Source organism: Heptranchias perlo, chromosome 20 (genome assembly GCF_035084215.1).
Source record: "Heptranchias perlo isolate sHepPer1 chromosome 20, sHepPer1.hap1, whole genome shotgun sequence".
NCBI classification, from domain to species: Eukaryota; Metazoa; Chordata; class Chondrichthyes; order Hexanchiformes; family Hexanchidae; genus Heptranchias; species Heptranchias perlo.
Genome location: NC_090344.1, coordinates 43234424 through 43252197, shown reverse-complemented (window position 1 = coordinate 43252197; position 17774 = coordinate 43234424). Strand labels below are relative to the sequence as shown.

The 17774-nt window shown below is 44.1% G+C and overlaps 1 protein-coding gene across 1 annotated transcript in view; it reads right to left on the bottom strand.

Moving 5' to 3' along the window:
* Positions 1-1429: 1429 nt before the first annotated feature.
* snrnp200 (small nuclear ribonucleoprotein 200 (U5)) overlaps positions 1430-17774 on the bottom strand; it is a 38742-nt gene continuing 22397 nt past the window's right edge. Inside the window, exons 23-45 of the mRNA XM_068001097.1 lie at positions 17269-17349; positions 16705-16788; positions 16333-16439; positions 15114-15232; positions 14609-14763; positions 14129-14318; positions 13596-13769; positions 11608-11768; positions 10340-10567; positions 9821-10012; positions 8995-9173; positions 8521-8672; positions 8003-8111; positions 6799-6907; positions 6452-6641; positions 5228-5392; positions 4822-4943; positions 4546-4689; positions 4239-4415; positions 3531-3691; positions 2793-2874; positions 2606-2698; positions 1430-2123 (exon numbers count right to left, since the gene is read on the bottom strand). Of these exons, the coding sequence (XP_067857198.1) occupies positions 1974-2123; positions 2606-2698; positions 2793-2874; positions 3531-3691; positions 4239-4415; positions 4546-4689; positions 4822-4943; positions 5228-5392; positions 6452-6641; positions 6799-6907; positions 8003-8111; positions 8521-8672; positions 8995-9173; positions 9821-10012; positions 10340-10567; positions 11608-11768; positions 13596-13769; positions 14129-14318; positions 14609-14763; positions 15114-15232; positions 16333-16439; positions 16705-16788; positions 17269-17349 (3324 nt within the window). The 3' untranslated portion in view covers positions 1430-1973. The remainder of the gene's footprint in view (positions 2124-2605; positions 2699-2792; positions 2875-3530; positions 3692-4238; positions 4416-4545; positions 4690-4821; positions 4944-5227; positions 5393-6451; positions 6642-6798; positions 6908-8002; positions 8112-8520; positions 8673-8994; positions 9174-9820; positions 10013-10339; positions 10568-11607; positions 11769-13595; positions 13770-14128; positions 14319-14608; positions 14764-15113; positions 15233-16332; positions 16440-16704; positions 16789-17268; positions 17350-17774) is intronic.

Here is a 17774-nt window from a genome sequence, read left to right as displayed (position 1 = left end):
GTTTCCCAGAGATCTCCTGGGACCTCAGCTTTTCACTATGTATGTCAATGACTTGGATGGAGGAATTGGAGAGTTGTATATCCAAGTTTGCAAATGACACTAAGTTAGGAGACACAGTAAGTTGTGTCGATAGGCAAATTGTTAATGGGCAAAATTATGGCAGATGGAGCTCAATGTGGGGAAGTGTGGATCCAGGAATCACAAACTGGAATATTTTCTCGCTGGTAAGAGACTAGGAGCTGCGGAAGAGCAAAGGGATTTAGATGACCAAGCGCACATATCACAAAGGTAATGCGCAGGTTCAAAAAACAATCAAAAAGGAAATGATGCTTCAGTTATATAGAGCCTTGGTCAGACCCTACTGTGTTCAGTTTTAGACACCGCACCTCAGGAAGAATATATTGGCCTTGGAAGGGGTACAGTGCAGATTCACCAGAATGATAAAGGCATAAATTGTATGAAAAATTTGTATAAACTGGGTTTGTATTCCCTCAAGTGTAAGCGGTTGAGGGATGATCTGTGAAGTGTTTAAAATGATAATGGGGTTAAATAGAGTGGATAAAGAGCAAGTATTTCCTTTGGTGGGGGGAATCTAAAACAAGAGCACTTAATCTTAAAATTAGAGCTAGGCCATTTAGGAGTGAAATTAGGAAGCACTTTTTCACACAAAGGGTAATGGAAATCTGGAACTTACTCCCCCAATAGGCTGTGGATGTTGGGTTAATGGAAATTTTCAAGACTGAGATCGATAGATTTTTTTTTTGGGTAAGGGTATCATGGGATATGGAGGTACAGATTAGCCATGATCTAACTGAATGGTGGAACAAGCTCGAGGGGCTGAATGGCCTACTTCTGTTCCTATGCTTGCTGGCCATGAGACAGTTTATGGTTACAGGAATGGTTTAGGGCACAAGCAAATACAGTGATAGTAATGCACCCAACTGTAGCACATGTACAAATGAATTGATTCAGCAAAGGAAAACAATCCCATTGGGAGGTGGGGAGAGAAGTAGGAACATGGTGAACATTTTTAAAGTAAGGAAATCAATGAGATGTGCAGAACCAGGGGCCATAATCAGCTAAACAGACAGACTCACCTCTTACTTAACATGGACCAGGCTGCCACACTGAGTTTAGGCCTAGACCTCAGTTGGAAAACTTCTCAATGTCTGGTTTGCATGAAGTTCTGTAATAAATCATTATGTCTAAACAAGTGTGCCTAATTGGGCTAAAACAGATCCACAAAGACAATGTTGATCTTCTCTCACCTGAGACCAGATGCAAAGGGACTTACTACAGGAGATAAGTAATAGCTGAACAATTCTGCAGGAAGATGCTATAACCTGGAGTTTGAGAACTGTGTCTGTGGCACTAGGCACTCATTTGTTGAAAATAGGGAACCTAGCGGATTTAAAATTAAACACCAAAGGGCATTTCATATTTTATTTGGGCTCAATCCCCAATCGAGAGAAGCAATGAGCAAGGTTACACATAATAGTGGATACAAACTTGCCACAGCTCACTCTAACACTTAAAAAAGCTCACCATAAAAACTGTACAAATTACTAAAGGACTTTTTTTTTAGTGGGGGGTGGTGGGGAGAGAAAGCAGCTGGCTAAATTTGGTCTAACTTAAATTTTTTGAACACATTTTACACACTATAGCAGAAGCCACTGCGTCTCAGTAAACTAAAATTCCAAACCCACAGTAAATACTGCAGAAGCCAAGCAAGAATCTGCAGGTTGCTCAACACTTTTGTTGGTCCAATGCCACATAAATCAAGATTTTACGTATTTACTGCAAAAGACAATCTACAACAAGAGCATAAAGTTCTTTACCACTCACAAGTAGGTTAAACAGTGGAGTAGTTCAACGTATCTAATTACAGACACATGGAAATGTGTACCAGATCTCCCAGGATCCAGGCATAACAACAGCAACCTGTACAGAGCCACAGAATTGGATCCAGCTATTTAGTCAGAGTCACTCTCGCCATCGCTATCTGCTTCCTTGACGTCAATGTTGAATTTGTACTCCTGATCACAGCCCATGTATGCATCGCTCATGAAGTACAGTGTGTAGTGTTGGGTACTGGGAGCTGGTGCGAGAAAATCTAGTTTCACCTGAAACACACAATGAGCACAGTGTATTAGAAGGAAACCATCCAAGAGCTGACCACCAACAACCTTTAACCTATATTCTCATTCTGAAGTCATTTTCTTCCTTCTGTGTATGTACATATAAGTAGTTTCTGGTCAACGGGGCAAGTCATTAAGCAGTTTGCAAGTCTCTGGTAACGTTACTCTGTAACCTACCAGTGGGCGCAACAGCACTGATTTCATTAGCTCTGCCCTGGTGTTTTGGCTTTGCTCAGTGCCCATTCGCAACGTCACCTGGTAACTGGCTTTGTAATGAGTCTCATGTGAGGCGGTGCACCCTGTGAACAGCGTTCCAGTGCTAGCCTACACTGCTTTTTAAATCCAAATCTAAAACAATATACACTGTGTGACGCCAGGTATCTAGCAGCTTACGTCACTCCCACACATGACTGTGAATACCCAACAAAATAATATCTCCCTCCCTGGAGCAAAGGGATAACACTAACCTTCGCCTTCTGTTGCAAGGTCAGCCTCTTGATGGAGATCAAGCTGTTTGTCTTGGGGTCTCCAACCACTACCCACCATCCTTCCTCACGTTTCTGAAGATTAAATAGGATTGTTAGAAAAACGAAAAGAAGGCAGGATAAAATACTGGTGTTTGAAAAGTGTTCCCGTACTGGTATATGGACTCACCTGAGGGAAAAGGGGTGCGATGACAGGTCCAGTCACCTCCTCCTCACGCTCCAGCTGTACCATCACCACGACCGAGGATCCACTGCGCAAAAATCACACATTATGTCGATATGAGTATCTGACAGCTATGGCATTTCTCTTTTTTAAAAAAACCTTTACATTTGAACAAATTTATTCAGTCAGGTGGGGTACTTTACTCTCCAATTCCCTCTTCCCCCCCTCCCCAGCAAGGCACCTACAAATAAGGTGGGGAAACCCACTCCTTGCCCTCTGTCTCTGCCATGGTTGAGCCAGCCTGAACCTGATTCCATTTACCTCTGTGCGAGGAACTGTCTGCAAGAGATGAGAAAGTCAGTCGTGACCTTATATTCCGTATAACATGGGGGTTTCAATGGCCCACAGGATGCTGTATTTTGGTGTCTCAATGTCTGAACTATCAGACTTACTGTAAAGGTGAATAACAAAATCGAACCCTTAACTCTCCCAGCACCCGACAATTTTAGCTCCCAGAATAACCTATGAGTTCGATGCTGGTCACTTATCATTGGCAACATCCAATCAATTTAAAAGCCTGTGAAAATGAACTCTGAACAGAGCTGGACAAGAGGACGAAAAGGCACTTTGATCCTCTGCATCTGCGCTAGATTTGAATCCAGGTCCCACCTGAAAGGCCTCAGTCTCTGCTGTTCCACTGGCCTCTGGATTGCTCTGAGTTCTGTTTTAGTTCATCAGTCTCACCTTTTGATGTTTTCCTTTTCGATCACCTCATACGAGAGCTCAATGTTGGGGTACCGGTTACAGAATCGGGCAACGTCCATCATCTGTGTGTCAGAGAGCTGCAGCAGCACATTGCGCTCATCATCCTCCATCTCCATGATATCAAAGATACTATCAGTCCCCTGAAAGAAAATCACTCCGCATTACTCAATGAATACAAACCTGCAGCTCGACCCACCCCACTCAACTAGATCCGGAAACTCTACTTGTTCAGGCGCCAGTTACTTCCAACACTGAGAGCAAACAGGAAGTTGTGCCTTCTGCAAGATTTTATACTCGGGCAACAAAGACTTAGAAAACAATTTTAGGCGGTGCATATAATATGCATTAAACTTCAAGGTTTGCTCATCTTTACTGAATCATTCATCTCACCTTCTCTCTCTCTCTCTCTCTGCCCCTTCCACTGTAAAATCAATACAAGACCTCAACTAAATAATTGCAAGCCACTGTAAAACAAAGTAACGGGAAGGTAGTCCAAGCTCCACCCTAACCCTGTTGGTACAGCCCTCAGAGCCTAGCTCTACCCTCACCGTATCAGTACAACCGTCTGCCCATCTTTGCCCTTACACTGTTGGTCACCACTGCCGCTTCATTTATCCTGTCAATTCAACTCTCGTGCTTCCCGGTCCCACACTTATCCTGTCGATTTATGCCCAGCCCCGTCCTTACCCTGTCGGTACAGCGTTTGACGTGTTCAGAAGTGAAATGTGGAAGCTGCTTCAAGTACGAGTCCTTGGACCACATGGCCTGGGTTACCATCTGGGCCAGCTCCATTGCAGCCAGAGCCGGACTGAGCCAGCCGTTACTGGAGAGCACGTCCACACAAGCCTGGATTAAACGGATTGCCTGGAAGAAAACAAAATAGAGCAGGTCAGCACCATTTATTGAGGTTTCAGGATCTCACCAACTACATCTGAAATTAATATACATCTCAAATCACTCGAGTACTCAAGCTTCCATTTCTGCTTCTCCTCACCTTACTGAGGATCTCCTCTGTGTCGGACTGCAGCTCGGCGCTCAGCTGCATACGGGAAAGATGTGCCTGCAGAAGCAGGTTTGTCTTCACATGAGGGTCGTTGAATTTCGGGTTGTTCAGTTTGTGAGGGACCTTCTGATACAGCTGTAAAAACAAGAAATGAGAACAGCTTTTAAGCAACACAACAAGCCACACCAAAATGTGACCACAATCCTGCTGTAACCCCCACTCCTTCCCAACAATGGCCTGCAACAGCCCCTGTATCCTCTCACTGACCTGTCGCAGCAGGTTATCTTCATGGTGCCTGATGGGAATATTCTCATACTCTGCAGCGTTGGAGATTATCTCAATCAGGCCTCGAATCTTTGTTTTGGCGTTCAGGGACATACTGAACAGCTCTGGAACCAAAACACAAAAATCAGTTTCCTGCAACACGACTTCGACACACGCACACATTTGCGCTCTGTTAACGGGCACTCGACTCACAGTCACCGTCACTACTGCCCAGACCAGATAAACTGCAATAGGCCAATACACTGCAGTCTTCCACTCCAGTGGGCCATTGCAAGAGATAAATCAGAGATGCGAGACACAACCCATCTCACTGTGGCATGTACTTGTCGGAACTTTATTGTGAGATGCCATCTTGAACTGAATCTCGCTGTGATATACCAGAACTTACCAATGGTGGTGTAATTGATGTAATAATAAGCTGCGATCATTCCTAGATTCAATGGTGCCACATCCATCTCGTCCTCAATGCTGATACACTTGGACTGTTCCAGGTCATTCAGGGTATTTTCCACCAACTGAGAGAGATGATCTGAAAGATGTCTGTGGGACACACCTGCAATGCAGAACAGGGTGCACATTACTGTTGGACTGGAGAAGAACTGATTGAGACTATTGCATCCTACTCAGTCTATAATGGAGAAGTGGAGCAGCTTCAGATAAACTTACTACCAGTGTCAGCAAATAATTTTTAAATGTGAATTCAACAAAGTGCCTGAGATCTTGGTCCAGTGTAATTACACTACCCCCCCCACCCACCCCATCTTATTTCAGGCAGTCTGTTAGTGCAGTTTGACATGTTAGAGTTGTGAATTTCAGTCACAGGCACCAGAATTCTCACTTCACAGCTGCAGACATGGCTTCAGCAGCACTCATCCATGCCAGTAGGTGGCACACTTCACAAAGCAGAATTCTGCTCATCCTCAAAATACACAACCTATTTAAGATACGCATTGCTATCAGTTGTGAACACTTGATGGTCTGGGTGCTATAAACACAGCACTCTTACCATCTAGATTTCGAATAGGTATTGCACAAACATTTTTAAACTAGGAGGCTGAAGGGAGTAAATCATGGCAAAGTAAACTGGAGAACCGGTAAAGGAAAAGGAAAAAGAAAAAGAACTTGCATTTATACAGTGCCTTTCATGGCTCCCAGACATCCCAAAGTGTTTCACAGCCAATGAAGCATTTTTGAAGTGTGGTCACTGTTGTAATGTTGGTAAACCCATCAGCCAATTTGCTCACAGCAAGGTCCCACAGACAGCAGTGAGATAAATGACCAGATAATCTGTTTTAGTGATGTTGGTTGAGGGACAAATATTGGCCAGGACAATCCTGACAGGGAGATCTCCCCTGCTCTATTTCGAATAGCGTCAAGGGATCTCTTATGTCCACCTGAGAGGGCAGATAGGGCCTTGGTTTATTATTTAATCTGAAACAACGGCACCTCCGACAGTGCAGCACTCCCTCAGTACTGCCCTGAAGTGTCAGCCTAGATTATGGGGTGGAACTTGAATCCACGACCTTCTGATCAAGAAGTGCTACCACTGAGCCAAGGCTGACACCGAAATGGCCCAAAGCTCTCCCTCCCAATGAATGATTCATATACAAACCCTGCAAATTGTAGTAATTTGGATTCTGAGTCATCCTGCGGTAAAGGAAGGTCCAGGTCAGGTAATCCACAGCATCCTGCTTGTTCTCTATGGTTTTGGTGACGATCTCAGCATTGAAATGATCATGTAGGCAGTGGTCAAGGTGGGACTCCACTGGCAGTGGCTCGTACAGGAACTTCTTGAAGAAATCCTGAAACAGGATCAGTCTGAGCTTCAGTAACACTAAGAGGTGGGGCAGTTCCCAGCAATGCGCAGACAGACACTGACATACTGCAGGCAGTAAATTGAGTACGGACATCCAGAACAAAGCTTGAAGTGCACTGTGTGAACCAGCCTATCCTCCTCACCTTTTTTGACCCTTGGCACATAATGACACAACGTCCCTCGTCGTCCTGTAGGGGACGATTAGCACGTCCGACCATCTGCAGAACATCATAAATGGGGTAATCCACATACCTGAAACAGTGCAAATATGTGTCAATCAGCCTCTAAATTAAATGTGCAGTGCTTTGTAACAAAGCTTTTCTAAGCAGGAGTTGATTTACAGTTGGTGACAATCTCATAGGTTCTTGGTAAGAATTAAGTAATACCCTGGAAAGAAGGAAATCTGCTTCCCACAGAACCCCTGCCTCACAAACCGACTGGAATTCTTTGAGGAGGTAACTAAGGTAGTGAGTGAAGAAAATCCAGTAAATATAGTTCACTTGGGTTTTCAAAGGCATCTGACAAAGTTGCTAATGTGAAGCTAATAGGAAATAATTGACAAGTTATCTAGAGGATTGAGAATTGCTGGGTAACAAAATACAAAGGGTGGCGATGAACGAAAAATGGTCTGCCTGGGGAAAAAGTAACCCATGGTGTTCCACGGGCATTGATTCCGAGACCCCTCTGCTATTTACTATAATTATGAACAATAGGGAATAGGAGTCTCTAGTGGGGTTATTAAATTTGCTGATGAAACAAAGTTCAATGGGCAAGTGATGAGTAAAATGAAGATTGTCGATCTTCAAAGACCTTAATGTCGGTAAATATAGGGTAATGCAAACAAGAGGAAACTGTAATCGTGTATAACCTGGAAGGGTCCTATTTTAAGCAGGCCAGTATCTTGGATTAGGAGAACCCAACTCCACTGGGATATTATCAAGTGACTCCCTTTAAAGGGGCAACAAAACTAAGATTTCAGGGTGCAGTTAGCCCACCCGGACTGAGTTTTAATAAAACAAGATGAATTAAAATATCAAAATGAAATCAATGGGGTCAAATCAGGTGAAATCAAAACACAAATTCCAAACACTGCTTGAATCCCATTGATGGTTTTGAAATTTTCTATGTTTTCTCTGCCCAATGATAGAAAAATGCTGACACAGCAGGGAAAGCAAGGGACTCATGGAGTGGCGAGAGTCACATGGGCATTCTTCCAGTGACACAGTGTAATGTCTTAAAGCAACGCTCTGTCGGTGCTTCTCACTGTCCATTTCCTTAAAACTAGAGATTACTGTGACAAGGAGAATATGAACGTGCAATTAAAAGCAAACCTTGAAAAATACTCACGCATGGATTTTGCCATTATAGTACTGGGTATCCATGATGGTGACAAGGTGAGAGGAGATGTTCATTCCCCAACACAGACTCCGAGAGGCCACCACTACTTGCACTGCACCTGCAAACAAGGAGGAGAAAAATTACAGAGTACAATCACTTGCATTTATCCTTTTTCTGCACTGGTCACGATTTATGCACCTGGTCACACATGCAACATTTGTCCTAATTATAGATTCATGTAACTTAATCCTGTACTTGCTGTGTACAATCCTGATACAAATTCCTTGAAGGAAAGAGACAAAGATGGGTGGGGTTCCATGCACTGACGGAGAGAATGACACGGTTAAACCCACCAAAACTCACTCCCCTATGGAGAACAGTGCGTAATGGGACAGATGAACACTCGCTCACCTGAGCAGGACAGTCCTTTCTCATCTCATTGCTGAAATCTTGCAGCAAGCCCTCTAAATCTGATTTTAACACAAGCCATGCCTATGCCTGTTAATGAGAATTGTAACGATCCTTACCAGAGCGGAAAAGCTGCTCCACGATTCTGCGTTCGGTCAGGTTGAGACCCTCGTGCAGATAGCCGACTCCATTAGCAAGGGTCTCCTTTAGTGTATTATCATTCAGCTTATCAAGGTATGGAACCAAGTCCTTCTCTGTACAGTGCAGAAACCTGTAAGCAGAGTGAAGACAGATAGTGTTAGTTAGATATCAAATCAGTGACACCCTGTCCATTTATCGGAAATCCACAGACTCCTCCGCCCAAGATCGGGAATCCACAGACTCCAACGCCCAAGAATTCTGGTACTTCAACAAACAAGTCATTGAGAATATTGAAACTTGGCTGGTTGAAGTTCAGAAGTTCAGGGACAAAATGAGATGCATCATAACAAATACCAAAAATTCAAAAGACAACTGGGGAGCCTAGATGCTCCATTTGAAGGCTGGCATTGTGGTATTTTCAAAAACATTCTTACAGATTTAATATAACTTGCCTTTGTGGCTGGATATCAGCAGCACAGAACGTAAGGATGTCAATGGCCGTCAGCCTGGTTTGCTTGCGAGACGGCACGAAGACAATTACCGGTTTCTTAGGTGAGTGCTTCATGATGGCGTGGTAAACAGGTTTGGACATGGATAGCAGGCGAGTCTGAGTGTGACTGACATTGAAGCCCTGCATTCAAAGGAACATATTTAAAAACACTGAATGTTTCCTATTTTCCCCCTGCACCAATTTCCTCCCTTTCTCCTCTCCTGAACATGCTAACTCCTTGCTGGGGTACAAATCCATAGGGCACGCTCTCCTTCCAGTACCTTTTTCAGGTCCCCTTTCTTTATTTACATGTGCACTATCTAGCAGAGGTCACTGGAAAGCGATCAGGCGCTGGAATTCTGGTTGATTTACCCTTCCTTAAACCGGGACACCGAGATCAATTGGAGCACCCCAGATGCTGCACCAACTGAGGTGAGCTAACTCAGCACAAACTGGGGATTGAACTTGGTCTGTTACTCACTGTCTTAACCATGAGAGCCACAAAATGATTCCTCTGCAAATGTTACAGTGAAGGGAATACCCCGAAGAAACAACATTCCAAAGTGCCCAGATGGGGAGGACTGGTCTCTCTAACTGATGTCTGGGGAAATTCTGCTCACCCTGCTCAGGGCCAATTTTCTTCAAAAGTTCATTTCCTATGTTGTAACCAAATAGGTTTCAGCCACATATCTGAAACTTTAGGAAGATATTATTTAATGTCTTAGTTGGGATTAGAACTTCAGACAAATTCCGAGCCTGGTTAACAAAGCCAGTTGTGCTCCCTGTACCTGAATGTGTAGCTCCAGGGGGACTGGGCGCACGTTGGGGTGGAAGTTGAAGGTTGCTGTGGTGCTGCAGCCAAGCCAGTGTGCCACGTCCTTCGCATTAGACAGCGATGAACTTAAAGCCACGATCCTAATTGGACGCTCAATCTGCGAGGAGATGTATCGCATTCGGGAACAGATAACTTCCAGAACGGGCTGAAAATTGAGACAGAAATTAAAAGTTAACAATCACAGATTGAGGTATTGGTGAGAGGAATTGAATCAGACGCGTTTGCCTACAAATTCCAAGCACAGTATTTTTCTATATCAAATCCTCAACTGGCGTATCGATGGTGTGTGATTTTAGCCTGTCAATTGATAGCGGGTAATCCTTACCCTGCTGAATAAACAGCAATCCTGTACAATTTTGATTGTTTTGTTAAGTAAAATAGGCAGTGATGGAGAGCACAGTTTTGGTTATCAGCATTCGGAATGCCAGCTAGTCAATCACATGACACATTCCCACCATCTCCATTCGCTTACCCCATTCTCTCCTCCAATCAGGTGAACTTCATCCACGACAAACAGGTTTACATTCTGGACGTTTTTCCTCTGTTTCCATCGCCGGGACAAGATGTCCCATTTCTCCGGGGTGCTGATGATTATGTTTCCTTTGCCCAGCAGTTTGAGATCCGTGCTCGTCTCGCCAGTCAGCAACACAACTTTCTTGCCCAGCTTCTGCTGAAACTTCTCATACCAGTCTGCGTAAACCTGTGGGAACAATCGGACTGGTCAGCACCACAAGTATCAGAGCAGCACATCCAGTATTAACCTTAACTAGTAACTGCATAAACCTGGTGAATGCGGCAGTTATCGGCAGGAGCAAGCCAGTAACTGGAAAGTCACAGCTCAGGAAGGCAGCTGGATGTTACCTTCCACAGGAAACTCCTGCAGCTGCAAGGTCTGCAATAAATAATCCCTCTGAACAGCAGCCTGGTCAAGAACAATAAATAACTGATTCCATGGTAAACAGGTATCGTTCAAATGGTGAGCTAAGTGGTGAGGAAAGCAGCATTTCTAGAGCTGCATTTACCAGGTCAGCTCCTCACCATCATCTGGGCTGACTTCCGCCATCACACCTCCATAAACACAGTCTTCCAAGATTGACTACATATGGACCTGACTCACTGCACAGTGCTTACCATCCTCCAGTTACCATCACCATGGCAATGCTGGCATTTCAATGGGTGACTAACAGGTGTCTCCTTCACTCAACTTAAATGTTCAATGCACAAATGTTTCTGTCGAAATTTAATTTGGAAATAAATTCTCGCCAATTTTGTCCCTTCCTCTCCTGAAGGCATTGACTCCTTGCAGGGCAACAGTTCACAGGTGCTGATTATCCTCCAGTACCTCACCCAAGTGGCTAATATTCATGTATAGGATTAGACAGTGAGGAGGATATTTGACCATTGGGAACATAACAGCAGCCACTAGATAACTATCAGGAGCAGGAAACCTGGATAATTAGCCCCTCCTTAACCTAGGCTGCTGAGTCGAATTGTAGCAAACCAATCCCTGCCCCCGCTAAGATCAGGTAACTGCGTACGAACTCTGGGCCTTGCTGGTCTGCTTGGCTCAGTACTTAATGGATAAACTGCTGATGCCCATCCTTTGAATTTTAAAGTGGAAGTATTGTCAAAATGATTCAAGAACAGATCAAAGCAGCTTTTTAGTAACAAGACTGTCTTGTTACTGTTTATTTCCCATGACCTGGCTGTATTCTGATAATGTGCAGCATATGCTCTCACCTGCTCAGCCAGGGCCTCCATCGGAGTAATGTACACACAGCGCCCTTCAGAGTTCTGCAAAAGCATTCGCAGGATTGCAAACTCTGCACAGATAGTCTTCCCGCTGCCTGTGGGAGCCCCCACAAACACGTTGTCATCGCTGTTATAAACAGCATTGAAGACTGAAAATAGAATAAAATGAAAATTTTAGGACTGTGACTTCAATCATCTGGTGCATGATTACAGGATATGAGACAAGATTAACCAAACACTGAAGAAAGGCCTCACGTAACGTCACCCCATGAGGAATGAGTATAAATACAGCATGTTGACTTGGTCTCTCCCTGGACAGGCTCGTCACATCCAGTCAAACCCAGACTCTTATCCATCAAATCAAGAACAGGCGTGCAGTAAGTGGTGGAGGCAGATTTATACTCACTACTCCCAACTTAGCTTGGATGCAATTGAGAGAATAGCAGCTTTCCCAAAAATCAGAAGGGTTCAACTTGGACCTCGAGCAATCGTCTGAAAGCCAATTACAGAGTGGCACTGACAAGAGACTGGGGATACAGTTGCCTGGTTGCCCGACTGATAAAGCAATCATGTGTAGCACAGCTCACTGGGGTGGGGGAAAACACAATGAAAACTAGGATGCAAGAAGATTTAATATTCCTTTTGTTGAAAAGCAGAGACTGACTGATCTACTTATTGCAATGGAGTTAACCCACAATTCAGCTCCACTTTCCCAATAAAATTATGGGAAATTCATCAAATATAACTGGCAGTGGCAGGACTGGCAGCGGCAGGACTGGCAGCAAAGGCACTGCCTAAATAGCAGAGGGTCTTGTGGAGCAGTTTTTTTCTAAAATAAAAGAGCTACAGACCTGTGCAGGGCACCTTCCTTTACTACTGAATCACCAGAGTACTGGCACTGGACAGGAGCACATGGGGCTCAAGCTGCTCATACTATAGTGGCGATGGTTTTTAGTCACTGCTTACTTCATCCTAATAAAAGTGACAACTCAGCCTTTCTCACACAGACACACACACTCCTTACAATTCTTAAATAGTAGGATTTTCCAGCACAGAAGGAGGCCATTCGCCCCATTGTGCCTACGCTCTCTGAGCTATCCACTCAGCTCCCTTTCCCCCATACCCTTTAAAATGTTTAATTTTCAAATATTTATTCGCTTCCCTGTTAAAGGCATTTATGGATTATTCTTCCATCAGTTTTCCATGCCCTTACACTCTGCCTAAAATGATTACTCCCAACTTTGCCTTTACTCTTTTGGTGATTTATCTGAAATTTATGCCAACTCACCAACTCACTGACCAATGGAAATAGTTTTTCCTGATTTACCTAATCAAAACTCCTGATAATTTTGAACACCTCGCTCAGAGCTACTCTTAATCCTTTCTGTTCTAATAAATCACCTTTTCTCACGACTGAAACCTCTCATCCTTGCTATCATCTTCTGCACCCTGTCCATGGCCTTGACAGCATCCAAAACTGGACACAATATTCTAACTGTGGCCCAGGCAGTGATTTACATAGGTTTAGCATTACCTCTCTGCTTTTGTTCTTTATACCCGTTTATATAACCAAGGATCCATTCCAATATGCTTTAAAAAAAATCTTTATCAGCTTGTTCTCCAACTTTTAAGATGTGTATCTGAATCCCATTGCCTCTCTGCTCCTTTGCTCCCTTTGAAGATTGATCATTTAATGTGTACGCTCTCTTCTCATTCATCCCCCAATGTATCACCTTGCATTTCTCTGTATTAAATTTCATCTGACCTTTATCTGCCCAATCAATAACCTGTCTATGTCCTGTTCCACTTTTATTTTTAAACAGAATTGTTTACAATCACTGGATAATTGCCAAGGAAACAGCTACACATGAAAATCCATTAGTTTAATCAAGAATAAATCACTTAAAATCATTTCTTTGAGTACTGTGAGAATGCAGGTGGATGGAGCAGAGACCCACAAGAAATGGAGTTGTTACCTTGTGTCTGAATAGGATTGAAGAAGGGGAATTTGTCCTGATACAGGTGTTCAAAGGCACTATTCCGCAGCGCTGACACGGGCAGTGGCTGCAAGTCCAGCAGTTCTGTAGGGGGAGGATACTTTTCTGGAAGAATCAGGTGTCGGAATGAAACTGGTAGTTGAGTCTCGCAAGCTGCAAGCGAAACAGTAACAGGGTGTTCTGTCAACAGGGCTTGCAAAATCAAACACATTACCACAAAAATGAAATGAGATCACGAATAGAAAATGCACTGAAACAATATGAAATAAAGTGAAAAAGCATTATAGAAACTGCTGATCAGGGGGACCCCCAAGAGTCAGAAATGCTCAAATGGGTTCAATATTAAATTCAGGCTTACTAAAACTAATTAGAATGTTAACTTTAATCTATGCCAATCAGACTGTGTGAGGATAGAAGGGAATTAGGCCTTGCTGCTGCTGTTTGCCGGTACTGTGCTGAAGCATTAATTTTCTTTCCGTGGCACCTGTAGTTTGAAACATTTGGTTACTCACAGAGCCAGCGGTCCGACACCACCCTGATGAAATACTGCGGAGGGAGAGGCTCAAAGACAGGTACAAAGAACATCACCAAATGTTCATCTTGAGCATATTTTGCCTTCAACAGGAAGTACTCGTGATGGAGGATAACTTCACTGTCCACATCCTCAACCAGGATCCAGAATGCTTCCGAGGATCCATGTATCTGTGCCAACAGAGGGAAGGGAGAGAAGTCAGTAAACAAACACTGGAAGTTACCAACTCAATCCTTTAACACAAGTAACAGAAAGAACAGAGACCCCACCATTACACTTGCGTGCTAAATTGGAATTTTTAAACATTACGCTATAGTCACAGATCATCCTGCGGGTGAGCCCTCAGCTGCACGTACTGTCATTTGGCCATTTTCAGTTGAAAACAAATCTGACTCCCAGAACTTGTAACTGAATTTTCTTCAAACGGTTAACTGCAGTGACGAACCACGATCTATCCTACCTTCTCATCCCACTGGAAGTCAGGCGTGATGGTCAGTTCCACTTTCAACGTTGAGCGCGTGATGGGCTGGATGTGAACAGAGAGTTCAAGTTTCGGGAATTGGTGAATGTACTTGTGGATTGTCTTGCCCATCTTTGGCATTCGGATCAACTCGCCTGGATGGAAAAAGAGCACAAGCAGTACATTAGTGTCCAAAACTCAGACAGTAGCCACCAGTGACGGGCTGCAATAACTTTCAATTCTCAACAAGAAAGGCTGTGTAATACTGCACTGGCCGCTTGCGAAATTACAAAACAAATGCAAAATCTTCAACTAGCCCCCAGTGCAGGCTCAGCCAATATGTCCCTTCCCCTCAACAAAAGATTTCCCATCACCAACACACATACGAACATACCACTTTTCCATCCAGTGAACCTGCAAATTTACTCGCAGTACAGGATTCCACACTGCGAACACAGATATCATTGGAAACTCCTGTTGATGCAGTGCATTACACTGTTCTTACCTATTTCGTTATGATTCAAGTCGTACAGTCGCTCAAATGGAAAGTTTTTCTTCTCTATCTTCTTGATGACTTCCTCTGGCAGCTTCCTGAACTGTCGCAGAGGCGACATTGACTGCCACCTGTCAGCAAAACAAGGCCATCAGTTGTTGGATTTCACTGGTACTGTTCTAAAATATCTATCCTACTACTCTAGAGCACTGTGATAAGTAGCAGCTTAAATTTCAATGGCAAAAGGAAGCGAGGCAGTATTATTCAGATATTGAGAGATTCACGTGGGACCCGTGTGGCGCAGTGGGTCAAACACTCCCTCCAGCTTTCGAATCTGGGTTCAAATGCGGCCCAGAGGGGATTCGTGTCTACGTACCAGCTGTAAGCTTTCTATATTTGTTTGAGACACGGTTCCTAGTGAACACAGACCCACAGCATAACATTCAGCACTAGTTGAGAATCTCACTGAGAGGCCACAGGATGGTTAGTGTGGAAGATGAGAAAATGCCATGCTGGTGAGTGTTCTGCTGATGCTGAAGCACATTGCTGGACAAAGAATTTGCATTTATCACATTCTCATGACATCCCACAGCAAGTTACAACCAATGGATTACTTTTTGAAGTGTAGTGAAGGGAAACTTGGTGGCCAATTTGCACTACAAACAGCAAATAAATTAATGACCAGGTAATCTGTTTGTAGTGGTATTGATGTAGGGAAGAATGTTGGCCAGGTTACCGGGGGAACTCCCTGCTCTTCTGCAAATAGTTCTACGGGATGCTTAACATTCACCCGAGCATGGAGTGGGGCCTCGGTTTAATGTCACATCCAAAAGATGGCATTTCTGACATTGCAGCATTAAGGGACTGTAGTATTGCAGTGACAACCGAGAATACCATGATGGGCTGAATGGCCTCCTTCTGTGCTGTATGATTCTACGAATATGGGCTCAAGTGCACAGTGGGGCATGAACTCACAATATTCTGACTCAAAGAGAGTGCTCCCAGGCTGACACTATAGAGGGAGCTTTGCTTCGCATCCTACCCATGTTGGACCCATGCTGGGGACTGCTGATGCTGAAATGGAAAGTGTTGTATTCCCCAGCACGAACACCCTTGTTTGAAGAGCGTGGCAGTGATCATGCGTGGATAGAACTGGCCAGCTATAAGTTTTCTTTTCTGCAATTATTCTTTTACTATGAGTACAGGACATGATTTTGTGCAAGTTTCTTACATTCGTTTGTCAATCATTTTACAGAGATTGACAGTCTTGTCTGTTAGCTGGGCCCAGCCTCGGTTTAGGACGATCTCAAATATACAACGCATCAGACGGCCTGCGGACTGAAACACAACATAAAAAACGAATGTTCAAAACAGGCAATTTAATAAATCCTCATAATACAGATGGCCTCAGAAAGCAGCCCTCAGCTAGTTTCTTACAGAAATGTGCAATGCATCACCACCCCCCACCCCCCCGCCCCCCATACACAGTAGTATAAAAGGCAATTAGACATTAAACCATTGCCTTTTACTTCCACTGCACAACAAAAAGCAGCTTTAAAGCCCATGACTAAACTGAATGGAAGCCATTCTCTGTTTTTCTCACCTGAGTGACATAGACCATATCTGCCATCAGTGCAAATCCCTCCAGCTTCAGCTGGGAGATGTAGGCTTGGAGCAGCACATTGATCTGAAATACAGGATACACAAGGTTATCAAGCGTCATATAGTCACCACGCCAGCGTCCTTGTATGTACGGTCACAGCACCCTCCCCCCTCAAAATACACTGTCACTCCACCCCCATATATAGTCACAGCAATCCCTCATATATACAGGCATGGCACTCCCAGCCATGTATACAGTCACAGCACCCCACCCCCATATATTGAGTCACAGCAAACCCCCCCCACCCCACAATATATAGAGTCACAGCACTAACGAGATATGCAGTCATACCATCTCGTCGTCCTCCATACACATTTCAGGCCAGTTATCAGTGCTTGTACACAGACACCTATGTATTACCACTGGAACATGGCTGTTAGTGTATATGGAAGGGAGGTGTAAATGTACATTTTAAACTTCCAAATGCTGTGATTTCACAGCATCACCCCCAACCTCTAAACCCCACAAAGAGCCAGGTTAAACTAGCCATATTATTCCCATCACCTTTGCACTCGGCTCTTCAATGCTCTCCTTGACAGGGATAGGAACTCGTTCCAACAACTTCTGCAGCTCAAGCTTCTCCTCCTGGGGACAGGGTAAGAGTGAAACATCAGTGATTGCGAAAAAGATGTCGAATGTACATGAAACAAACTGCTGGGCACCTAATTGTAGCAGAGGCTTCTAATGAACCCGGTGAGATGCAATAAGTTAAGCCACTGTGGCTTCCTCAGGACAATCCTTAGCAGAGTTGGCTGAGGTCTCTTTTCCTCAGGTTCTCAGAGCCTATATATATGGAACACTCATTCTTTGTGTGCTCCTGCATCTGTAACCTTTGCAGTAACATAGTGGCATACACCTACCAACTTATACTGTTAGCAATTTATTTGCAGGAAGCAAGTGTACCTTAAGCATTAGGATAAAATTTACGGTACGGTTCTCCCCTCCCCCCGCCCCTATGGAGTTAACCATTGCAATTTTTACTACAGCACCCCGGTCGAACTTACGAACAA